The 12,400-nt window shown below is 36.6% G+C and overlaps 2 protein-coding genes across 4 annotated transcripts in view; one reads left to right on the top strand and one right to left on the bottom strand.

Annotated features, from left to right (window-relative positions):
- CCDC82 (coiled-coil domain containing 82) overlaps positions 1-7,325 on the bottom strand; it is a 33,979-nt gene extending 26,654 nt beyond the window's left edge. For all 3 annotated transcript variants that reach the window (XM_063095408.1, XM_063095409.1, XM_063095410.1), the window contains exons 1-4: positions 7,269-7,325; positions 6,787-6,974; positions 1,633-2,363; positions 955-1,165 (exon numbers count right to left, since the gene is read on the bottom strand). In XM_063095408.1, the coding sequence (XP_062951478.1) occupies positions 955-1,165; positions 1,633-2,349 (928 nt within the window). In that variant the 5' untranslated portion in view covers positions 2,350-2,363; positions 6,787-6,974; positions 7,269-7,325. The remainder of the gene's footprint in view (positions 1-954; positions 1,166-1,632; positions 2,364-6,786; positions 6,975-7,268) is intronic.
- A 230-nt stretch (positions 7,326-7,555) lies between these two features.
- Positions 7,556-10,494, top strand: JRKL (JRK like). Its single transcript, XM_063094591.1, has one exon. It carries the CDS (start codon positions 8,041-8,043, stop codon positions 9,613-9,615), a length of 1,575 nt encoding a protein of 524 aa, XP_062950661.1. The 5' UTR covers positions 7,556-8,040; the 3' UTR covers positions 9,616-10,494.
- The last annotated feature ends 1,906 nt before the right edge of the window (positions 10,495-12,400 follow it).

Here is a 12,400-nt window from a genome sequence, read left to right as displayed (position 1 = left end):
CCAGAGTAGTAAAGTAATGTTTGAACTTACGTACAATTATAGGAATCAAAATAATAATACGTATTCAAATATGTATATTTAGGATAATATATATCCTAAATTTTTAGTTCCTATTATTTATTTTTCCATTAATTATATGAAAACATAAAAGATCCTAATCCCTTATCTCTGATGGGTTCCACTGTTTAAGTGAAGCTTTAAAAGGCCAGATAAAACCAGTGGTTTTCAAAGTGTGCTCTGCAGAGCTCTGGGAATCCCCAAGCCCATTTAAGGAGATCTGTGAGGTCAAAGCAATAACAACACTAAGATATAATTTACTTGCTGTTTTCACTGTGTTCACATTTTTACTGATAGTGCAAAAGCAATGATGGGTAAGGGCAGATGGTCCCTTGACAAAAATCATGGGAAGTAGCACCCAACTACTAGTAATTATTGTAATCATCACTACTATGCATTCACAGTACAAAAGCCACTTGCACTTAAGAATGTCCTTGATGAAATAGTAAAAATTACTAATTTTATTAAATCTTGAATTTTAAGTACACATCTTTTTAGTTCTCTATAGGATAAAATGGGAAGTATGCATGGAGCACTTACACCACATACTAGTAAGTACAATGATTGTTTTGAGGAAAAACACTTGTGTAACTAATTGAGTTTGTGCAAAGCCTCATTTGTCATGAAACACCATTTTTAGTAGAAAGAACAACTGACAAAGTATGTTTTTTCAGACCTGGGAACCTGTCATACATTTTCCCAAAAAGGAACAAAGTGAGTCTGTCACTTCAAGAAGAGTAACTCACAGTGTTAGACCGACAAATTAAAGTTATCTGAAAATGAAACCATAACTCCTAACCAATGATTCAGAATGTGATATTAAAAGGCTGATTTGATACTTGATATAATATCATGATTATAACAAGTCATAAAACATTTTCTTGATACTTAACTTACAAAGAGAATTCTGTTTTACTAATTTCAGTTGTGATGTAGTCAATTTTTCTTCTCGCTGGTTTTTATTCTCTTCATCACGCTCCTCATCTTGCACTACAAAATCATCAATAATATAATCACCTCCATCTTCATCATAATCATAATCATCCTCCTCATCCTCCTCTTCCTCATCATCTTCATCACTGCTTGGGCAGGATTCCTTTTCAGAATCCTAATTAAATTAAAATAATGCTTCAGTAAGTTGTGCCTTTAAAATAGTCAGGATGGATAGGAAATTAAAAGATTAAATCTGAGAGCAAAACATATGATACACAGAAATTAACTTCACCTATTAAGGTTAAAAATAATGTTGCAATGTTAAATGCTGACCTTTTGAAAGTAGGAAGAATATATCCTGGTTAAGTAATATAAACTGTTTAAAATGGACATTAATAAGTTAAAAACAGGAAAGACCATAAAAAGCAACAACAAATAGTCTTTCAATTTTAAAAAGTGATGGACTGAGCCTCATGATGAAACAATATATTAGATACAAAAGTGCAATCAAACATGTTCAAGGATACTCAAAAAATAAATTATAGAATTACCGAGAAATAGGAGACTCAGCATTTTAATAAAAATTAGATACTTCAAGTAAAAATTTTAAAACAATAACAAAACCAACAAAATATAACACACCTCAAAATCTCTACCACTATTGCTTCTCTGACGAGATCTTTGTTTTGAGAGTTCTTTCAGTTTCTGGAGTTGTTCTTGCTTTCGTGCAGCTAATGTTTTTTCAGGGTTTTCTTGCTCCATTTCGACTGAAGAACATTCATCCTCAACTACTCTACGCGGACGTTTAACACCTACTTTTCTAACTAGGATATCACTGTCATCACTCTCATCACTGTCATACATCACAGAGGATATCCTTTTTCTTTTCCCTCGCTTGATGTGTTCTTCTTCTAAATCCTCCTCTATTACTTGTCCAGTGTGTTTGTTGAAATCATCCTCCTCTTGACTTGGATGCTTTTCATGGTCTGTTAAGTCAATACTGCTATGTTTGTTTTTGTTCAATTCTTCTTCATATGTTGAACTGTTGCCAATGCTAGTGAGATGCTTACCGTTATTTCCTTCACTTTCAACTTTAATTAATTTAAGGTCTCTTTCATTTTCCGGTATCTTATTACTCTCAAGACCCTTGTTACTATCAAGCTCTTCATTACTACTCACACTTTCATTATCAACACTTTCATCATTATCAAGCTCTTCATCACTATCAAGCTCTTCATCACTATCAAATAATTGTGAGATACTATTTCTTTTAGTCCGCCTCCAATCAACTCGAGATTTCTGCTCAGGCACTTGAGTTTTAGAATTGTTCCTTGTTCCTTGTCTTCTAACATGTACCATTTTCACTCAAGCTTCTACAAAATAAAGTTATTAGGAATATAACAATGATAATCAAATCACAACAATGAATGCATATATTGTATAAACTATATTTATTTGGCTTTACTAAATGGTCTGTAATGGCAAAATCACATGAAATATCTGAGTGAAGATGACAGAACAGTCATTCAACTAATAATTTATTGAACATCTGTAAAATAATTAAGTGAACATCTATTCTGAATTATGCTCTATGTTGGGCTGAAAGGGAAACACAGAAATAAAAATCATGGCCCTGTCCTTCAGAAGATTATTATCTATATGTAGAACTAAAACATACAAACATATAAGAAAAATCCAACATAGCATTTGTTTAGTATCAAATGACTAATAAAAATAACTGTAATAGAAGTGTAAAGATGCAGGAAGATCAGTAGGGCAAATGTTTCACTGGAAATTGTCTTGAACAGAAGTGATCTGATATAGTTCTGAATGACTGGTTATATTTGAACAGAAAGAATGAAAGAACAAGGGATTTCAAGTAGGTACAAATGGTAAGGGCAAAACTTTGGCACTGAGAAAGAACCAAGGTATGGTTATGCTCAGTAAATAAATGTGACTAAAAAGGTGTGGGAAAAAAAAAAAAAGCTTTATGCTAGAAAAAAGGAGACAAGGATGGAAAAGTAGGATGGGATTACCAGAATGAATCATTCCATAGGCAAAGAATTCTGACCAGAGAAATGACACGAATTATAATATAAAGAATCAACCAATTGACATGAATAAGGTTATAAAATAGTAATTGACATAAATAAGATAGTAGTGAAAAATTGAGAGATAACCTATCTAATAAGTTTGTAGCCTCTATATACCTTAGTAAAATGGTGATGGCTTAAACCACCCAAAATTAAAGATACAATATAATCCAATAGAAAACTTACAAAAAATTCAATAATGTAGTCAGGTAAAAAAACTAAAAAGTTTCATAGAGAAGCAGAGCATGGTATTGGGAAGGAAAACAAAACCTGCCAGTTTCTGATTAAGAAAAGGGTGAATTCCAATAAAATTATCATAAGCATATAGTAAAAGAACAATTAGTGACAGGTAAGACAACTAGAAAAACAGTTACACATATGTACTTATGTGGTTGCTAAGGAATAGAAATAAGATCACATATAATGAGCCTGACTTCATAACACATGTATAAGAGCTTAAATATTCAATTGAGTGCTATCCCCTTCAAAGACATCATCTCATAAAGCTGATTATTCCAATATTTCTACCATAGCACAGAATATTCCAGGGGCTTTTCTATAAACCGTAGTATCAAAAAAGCAAAAACAAAAATCTAAAAATATTAAAACAATCACATTTCATTTTTTTATCCCAAAGAGTGGCTGCAACACCCACATCATGATTCACTTGTCTCAGTTATAAAGGACTGCTAGTAGTTCCAGAAATGAAATCCAAATCTGCAAGGTAAAGATTAATTATCATTAAACATACTCAAAAAGTGTGCTGTAAGCTCTGAAGGTAATTCCAAAAATGCAATGCCAACAAAGTTTTCAAGCAATGACATAATTACTTTACCAAGTTTATAGCTTTCCAAGATGATTACTTTTTTTCTTAGGGTGTGGGGGGTGGAGAGGATACCACTCATTTGATTATACAAATTCTGGTATATTTACAAGGCAATGCAACTACCTCTATAACGGTAATGCCTCATATAAAATCAGAACAACAGGGGTTCCTATGATTATACACCAGAAATTATCTTTATGGTATAGGCTGAAATACAACCTTATGATAGTAACTGCTACAAGATATAATCAGCATTGTAATAGCAATCTAACAAATCCTAGCCAATATACCAAACAGTCTGCTACTTGAAATTATACTTGGGTTGCATTTTACAGAAGGCTGATATTAAAATCAGCAAAGATGAAAACTGTGTGTGGTCAAAATTACCCTTTTTAAAAATCCCTATATTACTCTTCCAAGTATGGTTTTGTGTATACAGTATTGCTGTATGACATGTCCACCCAGCTTCTCCTCCAGGTTATAAACAGATTATTGTTTGCTTAAGCAAAAAATTAACTAGGCAGCTTATATTTTGAAGCCGTATAGTACAAAGAAGTATTTTAAAGCACATATAGTTAAATTTGCATAAGCCAATGGTATATATGTGCATGTGCATTACACTGTAATAAGAAAGTAAGGCTTTCTAGTAAACTTGTTTGAATTGTAAGAAGTGAAAAAACATTTATGAAAATAAATGACAAATATGGTTCAGGAAGGTACACTAAAGCAAACATGGACAGTAAGAAACATTAAAGTGAAAGATGATTCTTTATTAAAAATAAAGCAGATTCATATAAACTAAATGATTATCTTACAAAACTACAACATGCTGGAAAGACAGTAATATAGAAACAGGTGATTCCTATGGCAATGGTAGAAAAGACTGAGAATGTCACACTATTAAAAAGACCTATGACTCCACACAGTTAAGCTATAAAACACCTATATTTATATTATTTCAGTGCATTTGCATATTTATTTTTAAATCCTGACAATGATCCTAGGAGGAAGACATTATTTATCTTCATTTACAAATATCAAAGCCAAGGACATAGAGTTTAAATGACTTACCGAAGATCACACAGCTTGTTAGTGACAGAGCAGGGATAGGAAACCAGGTCTCCTGATTCCTCATCCAGTGCTACACAATGACTGCTGTCAATATCATATTTGTACAAGGTAGTAAAAATTAAACCTTTAAAAAGTTGTCATTATCTTCTCTCTCATTCATGCTAAATTTTAGTTTCAGAAAATAACAATCAAAATGGTTTAGAGTTTACATACATGCTTTTTTATCATGTACCTGAATTTTAGTGCACATGACTTAGGGCAGAAAGTTCTGAAAATCATTTATCCACTAGGCAATAAAAGAATGTGCAAGAGATGAAAATTAGAGACTTTCCTCTACCATCTTATTGATGACACTGATCATAAAACTTAAGGAGTCCCTAATGATCCCAAAAGTAAAAATTTCTAAGAAAGGAAGTCTCTGATGAGAAGAATATTTATTTTGGAAAACTGCAGAATGTGAACGCTTGAGGAGGCATATTTTATTTTTAAAAAACCCAATAAGGTTTCATTTGGCCAACTGCCAAATTGCCAGGGTCTCTCTCATGTTTCAAAATTGTCATTTATATCAATAAGGTAAAAAATTCTATTATTGAAAAAGACAATTTGAATATGTTTGGCTCCTCTTTTAAAATTGTGGATCTCTTTACTATATTAGCCGGGGAGGGAAGAATGATGACAGAGGGAAAAGGTGAGTGAACGTGGAGAAAGAAATGAGAAGGTAAAGCTAGGTTGATGGATAAGACATCTCTTGGTCTTAGAATTCACTCAAAAAAGAATCTATGCAAATGGATGTAATTTCTGTATATGTTGAATATACACTCAATTTCTTGAAATGAGAATTTTATCAAGCTTCTGTAATATCTTACCTTTAGGCAAAGAGAAAACAAAGAGACTCCAAACAGAAAGCATAAATAAGTGAAGAACATCAATACTATCACATCTTTGTGCTTCGTGATTAATATCGTATAAGACGCACATACATAGCTATGCTGTCTGCCAAAGAATATAAATCATGGGAAATAATTCATACTGCTTGTGTTCTTTCTCTAACTGAGTAATTCTACACCTAAAAGAAAGTCCTTTGGTCATGCCACTTGGATTTCTTGGTTAATTCATACTTAAAAGATTCATTCTAGAAATCACCAATTTGCTGTGGTGGTAGTTTATACTTTTAAGATTTGAAGGGCAGTGGATCCCCAGGCCATTATTTGAAATTCCACCAGAAAGGATGCATTCTTATTTGAAAAACATCACCCCTCCTGATGTTTTCTTTTATATGGCAGTTTGGAGAGGAAACATCAATAAACCCAAGAAATAATTATTGAATGCCTACCAAAATGCCAGCACATGCTTGGAGCTGTGGCGCTACTAGACGAAATAAACACAATATCTGCTCCCAAGGAGCTCACAATCTGATGAAATTACTAGGGACACCAAAAACAAGCCAGCATAATACATGATTTGAGGAATGCAGTCTATGATTCTGAGTAAGTTCTTATCACATTGCTGTGAATAAATGTATCATTGTCCTTCCACTGGCTGGAAAAGAGGACAGTACAACACGACAGAAATAATCGGAAAACAAGAAACAGAGAGAGGAAAGCCAATTCCCCTCACTTAGAATCATGGTCCAATAATCCACAATTCGCGGAGTGGATCCTGCCAGTTCGGTATCCGAGATAACTATATTATCCATTAAAATCTGTAATACTGAAGGTGGTACGCTAAATCCAACAGGGTGAGTGGCAGACGGAGGAACAGCTCCTCTCGGGAGTTAACACCAGTGGCATTCTCATGATTACAAACCTGGTTCTTTGGCGGAACGCGGGCACCCAGCAGCCAGACCGCCCACTCTCCCGTCACTGTGCCTCCAGGAGGGACGGGCACCGTGGCTAGGAAACGGGACCCTCAGACGGAGCTTCGCGATGACGTGCGTGGGACAACAGAAACCCCCAGATCCCAAAGGGGCTCAGCATCCAGAAAACAAACAAGGTCTGGAAAGGCCAGAAACCCGAGAAATCATCAATCGAGCTCCCCGCTTCAGTTCCGAGCACCTCCCCAGGGCGGAAATAACGGGCACTGCACCTACTGCAGCTCGGCTGAGGAGGAGGGTAAGTGGAGGAAAGGGCTGAAGGGCGCCTTGCTATCCATCCCGAGAGCGCCCGCGGGAATTATTCTTTTGGCCAACCAGGAGGAGTGACTTCTCCCGCCCCTGTACTAAACCATAAGCAGCAAGAGCGAGAGCTAGTCCCCGCTGGGGGCCAGGCCGCGCCGCCTCTCGCTCTCACCTTTCACGGCGCCTCCGCCTCTGCCTCCGCCTCCGCCTCCACCTCCGCCCCGGGGACCCGCTCCAGAAAAGCGACGCTCCTCCTCCTTCCGGGAAGCAGGGGAAGTCCCGCCTCTGGGCGGGGCAAGGGGCGGGGCGGGGCCGGGCTGCGGGAGGGGGTGTCTTCCGGGAGAGTGCTCTGGGGTAGGAGAGGCTGCCGCGAGGTAGTCAGGGAGCGGTGCGGGGTCCCGTTGCAACTGAGGTGGGGAGAAGGGCCTGGCGGGCTGTGAGGGATCGGGGGGACTGTCAGAGCTAAGCCCGGCGCGGGGAAGTGGGGCTGCGCAGCGGTAGGGCCGGGCTTCTGGGGAAAGAATCAAACGTAACCGTTCCCCGGTGAAGGGGACCAGTCCCCGACTCCCTGGCTCTTCCGCTCTCCGCCGTAACTTCGGGGTGTGGCAGGGTTAGTGACGGGCATTTACTCGGGATCTGTGCGTGAAGGAGGTTTGTGGCCACTGGGGTAATAAAAGACATGTGTATAATCCGGATTATCCGCGGTGACTTGGGGCCTCCAGCACTGTCCGTCTAAGTTAAAGGCCTGTTCCCTCAAACTTCCTCCTCTTTCACCTTCCTCTGCCGTCCCTTTGCCAGCCAAGCCCAGCCGGGGAGGGGGTCAGGGCCACCAGGTTGCTGGTAAGGTTGAAAGACTGACTGTGTTAAAGTGAGTCTGTGTAAAAGAAGGAAGGATTTTGTGGATTGCTACAGTGCGAGTGTGTGGTGAGTCCCAGAGCTTAAGCATGTCAGGGAAACGGAAGCGTGTGGTGTTGACTATTAAAGATAAGCTTGATATAATCAAGAAACTTGAAGACGGAGGTTCTTCTAAACAGCTGGCAGTAATTTATGGAATTGGTGAAACAACAGTTCGAGATATAAGAAAAAATAAGGAAAAGATTATAACTTATGCAAGCAGCTCTGATTCCACAAGTCTTCTGGCTAAGAGGAAATCTATGAAGCCGTCCATGTATGAGGAACTGGACAGAGCAATGCTGGAATGGTTCAACCAGCAAAGAGCAAAAGGGAATCCCATATCTGGACCAATTTGTGCAAAAAGGGCAGAATTCTTCTTTTATGCTTTGGGAATGGATGGTGATTTTAATCCCTCTGCTGGTTGGTTAACACGGTTTAAGCAGCGGCACAGCATTAGAGAGATTAACATTAGAAATGAAAGATTAAATGGAGATGAGACTGCAGTAGAAGATTTTTGTAACAACTTTCGAGATTTTATTGAGCAAGAGAACTTGCAGCCTGAACAAATCTACAATGCAGATGAAACTGGACTCTTTTGGAAATGCCTACCTTCCAGGACTTCAGTAATCAAAGGTAAATGCACTGTCCCTGGGCACAAGTCAGTTGAAGAAAGAGTCACTATCATGTGTTGTGCCAATGCCACAGGTTTACACAAACTTAAACTTTGTGTTGTGGGGAAAGCGAAGAAACCTAGCTCCTTCTTGTCAACTGACACCTTAAATCTGCCAGTCTCCTATTTCAGCCAAAAAGGAGCATGGATGGATCTTTCCATTTTCCGACAATGGTTTGATAAGATTTTTGTGCCACAAGTTCGAGAGTATTTAAGATCCAAAGGCTTGCAAGAAAAGGCTGTGCTCTTGTTGGATAATTCACCAACACATCCAAATGAAAACGTCCTGAGGTCAGATGATGGCCAAATATTTGCTAAATATTTACCACCTAATGTGGCTTCATTGATTCAGCCCTCGGATCAGGGAGTCATAGCAACAATGAAGAGAAACTACCGCGCAGGTCTTCTCCAGAATAACTTGGAAGAAGGTAATGACCTGAAATCATTCTGGAAGAAGCTAACTCTGTTGGATGCACTTTATGAAATAGCAATGGCATGGAACTTAGTAAAACCAGTTACCATTAGCAGAGCATGGAAGAAGATTCTCCCTTCCATAGAGGAGAAAGAAGGCTTGGATTTTGATGAAGAAGATATTTCTGTGGCTACTGTGGCCACCATTTTACAACACACCAAAGGATTGGAAAATGTGACTATGGAGAACATTGAAAAATGGCTTCAAGTAGACAGTACTGAACCAGGCTATGAAGTATTAACTGACAGTGAAATCATCAGACGAGCCCAAGGCCAGACAGATGAATCCAGTGAAAATGAGGAGGAAGAAATAGAACTGATTCCAGAGAAACATATTAATCATGTAACTGCTCTCCAGTGGACTGAAAATTTATTGGAATATCTAGAACAACAAGGTGATATGATTTTACCTGATAGACTGGTTATACGTAAACTTCGAGCCACCATCAGAAATAAACAGAAGATGACAGACTCAAGTCACTAATGGCATTTCAGTTTTATCATTGTTTTGATAATTGTTTGTGACACTTAACCTCTTTGCAATATGTTTTAATTTCTTTTTTTTCTGATTTAGACACAGTCCTGTGAAATGCAGATATAAAAATGTATTTGAGGATTATGTGTTTTCATCATGTGTGTCACTTGTCCTTTTATTTGTGCAGATAATCAGAAGCTGATTCTGTATAAATGTAAATTATATGTACACATGTATTTACTTTTGTAAATCTACAATTAGCCCTTCAGTGACAGTGACGTTACCTAAATTTTCTAGCATAAGTTGAGTGAACAGATTGAGAACTTTTCTGAAATTGTTTGCTTAATTTGTGAGGGCTGCCACAGTAATCTTTTTTTGTGCTAACCATCTTAAATGGTTGTCTGTTTTGTATATCTGTATAGGCTTGACAGGATGAGAAAGATTTATATTGTTAGATTTCAGGATTATCTATAATTCAAAAATGAAGTCCAATAATGATGGGGAAACAATGATCTATGAATTATAAAAGTAACTTACAAATAATACTTCTGTACTCATGTATGTGTGGGTGTCAAGAGAGAAAGATTGTTCTGGAAATGAAGTAAATATAATATAGGAAGTGGTTGCTAAATGAGTGCAGAACTTTTGGAAAGCTGGTATATAAAAGGTATTCTCATCAATTTATTTGTAGGAAATGGAATTAAAAATTTTGGGAACTTTAGGTTATTTACACAAAGGGAACGAACAGGCTTGTTTTAATTTGGTCTTTTTATTATATTATGAATTGGGTAACAGTATAGGTTTATTATTTATTCATCTAATCATAGCACAGGTTTTGTAATGTTACCTTTGATGATATGAGCTCCTGCCTTATATTTTGGGAGAATATCTTGGGAATTTGAAAGTTTATAAATTTGGGTTTTTTTTGTTTTGTTTTGTACTGGATACTTAGAAATGTTATGTATAATTTTGAAAATTTTTGTCGTACCTGGTCCTTTTATTTGATATAAAATATAGAAGAAATGAAAAGAATAAAGTTTTTATTATTTTAAATAAGTCATGTTTGTATCCTGTTTTATGAAGAAAGCAGAAATAATTATGAAAAATGCCAGACACTAAGGAATTTATTGTTTATTATTTTGACACTTGTAAAAAGGGATTCATTATTTCTCCTAAATTTAAGTCAGAATTTTGGTAAATTTTCTTAATAAACAATATGTTTATTAGATTATATTGAAAAGACTTTGCATATATTAATATTACTGTAATTTGTAATTGAAAACCAAAATGTTTTGATATTATTTCATGTTTTGGCCAAAAATAAAAAAAAAATTAGAATTGTTCTCTGTTAGTCATTTTTTAAAGATTTAACTTTTTCATTGAAATACTTAACATTTTATAGTGCCTTTCGTAGAATTATGAAACTTTAAAAAGATTTTTAGCTTTTCATGATTTCTGTTATCTTTCTCAATATATATGTCTATATTTTTCAAAATGCTTGCTTGTGATTAAAATGTTTAAAAATTGTGTTTATTGCATGAATTGCCTCAGTACACAGAGGGAAAAAATATCAGAAGTTAACATACGTATCGTATCAGATAATTCCATATCTTGCTATAAATTAAATTCTATATAAAAGACTTTTTAAAAATGAAAATCTGTTCTAAAAAGCTTCTTGAAATTTCTGTCTGTTGCTTACTGTTTTAAAAATGATCATGTTAGTGAAATTCAGCTGTATCATTGCCACCTAGTGGTAAAATTAACATTACCATGAAACACTGTGGTTTTAAACTTGAATGTCTAGTAAAAGTTTCACTTTTTGTGGCCTTGAGTGAATCTTGTGACTCTCTAGCCTGTGAGAGACTGCTCTTCTTTCTTTGGTTTACAGCTGTTCGCTCATCTCTGAAATCTGCCAACACTGGTAGGCCAGCATTCTGTTTTGGACCCTTCTTAATTGTAAAAGCTTCCAATTATTGAATGCTCTTTTGTGTTCTAAGCAGTGTATTTATTATCATTTAATCCTGTAATTATGAAGTAGATGGAAATACTGGTGCTCAGCTCATACTCTTAATTGCTGAAGGTCACTTGGCTACAGGTAAGAATTAAAACCCATGTATTTGACTCCAAAGCCTATTCTTATATTATGCAACTGAAGGTAACCTCTTAACTTTTTCCATTCTTCAGCATTTATTCTTTGCCCCCATCTCCCATCACTTGCCACAAGTGTGTGAATTTACTTATTTCCCAATACACTTGGGACAGGCATTATGCTTTCCTTTACCCTTTTGTTAGATTAGTCTTCCTCCTTCACTTTTCTGTAGTATCTCTATTAACCTTTTTATCAACATTTGATTAATAGCATTTGATACTTGGGTCACCTGCTTTCTGATTTCCAGTTAGCCATGCTCAGTGAGGATCCTTTTTCACTTCAACAGTTTAAAACCCAGCATTGGGGAAATAAACAATTCATGCAAATATTTCTCTTAAGTTCATGATGTAGCCTCAAAGAGAACTGAAGGGTTGGCGCAGCACAGTACCAACGTGGAAGTATTGCTAGGCTGAAGATATTGGAAACCACTACCACCAAGAGCACTTGAGCATGTATAAGCCCCCAAATGAGACAATATGGGGAAGAGAGCAGAAGTTAAGTACAAATAGAAAAGGAGGGTGGTTAGAGGAGAAGAAAGAAAAAGTAAAGGGAAACATGGCCTGCAGTGAGGTGCATTTTAAGTGGTGTGCATTTCAGCATCCTAGACCCAGGCTTACTAGTTTGTGCTGCTACATCAGGTGGGCC

This window comes from Cynocephalus volans, chromosome 4 (assembly GCF_027409185.1).
Source record: "Cynocephalus volans isolate mCynVol1 chromosome 4, mCynVol1.pri, whole genome shotgun sequence".
NCBI lineage: Eukaryota > Metazoa > Chordata > Mammalia > Dermoptera > Cynocephalidae > Cynocephalus > Cynocephalus volans.
Note: the sequence above shows the minus strand (reverse complement) of the source record. Positions and strands in the feature narration are given on the sequence as shown.

Coding starts and splice junctions, on each gene's coding strand:
- JRKL (XM_063094591.1), top strand. CDS start 8,041: ATGTCAGGGAAACGGAAGCGTGTGGTGTTGACTATTAAAGATAAGCTT.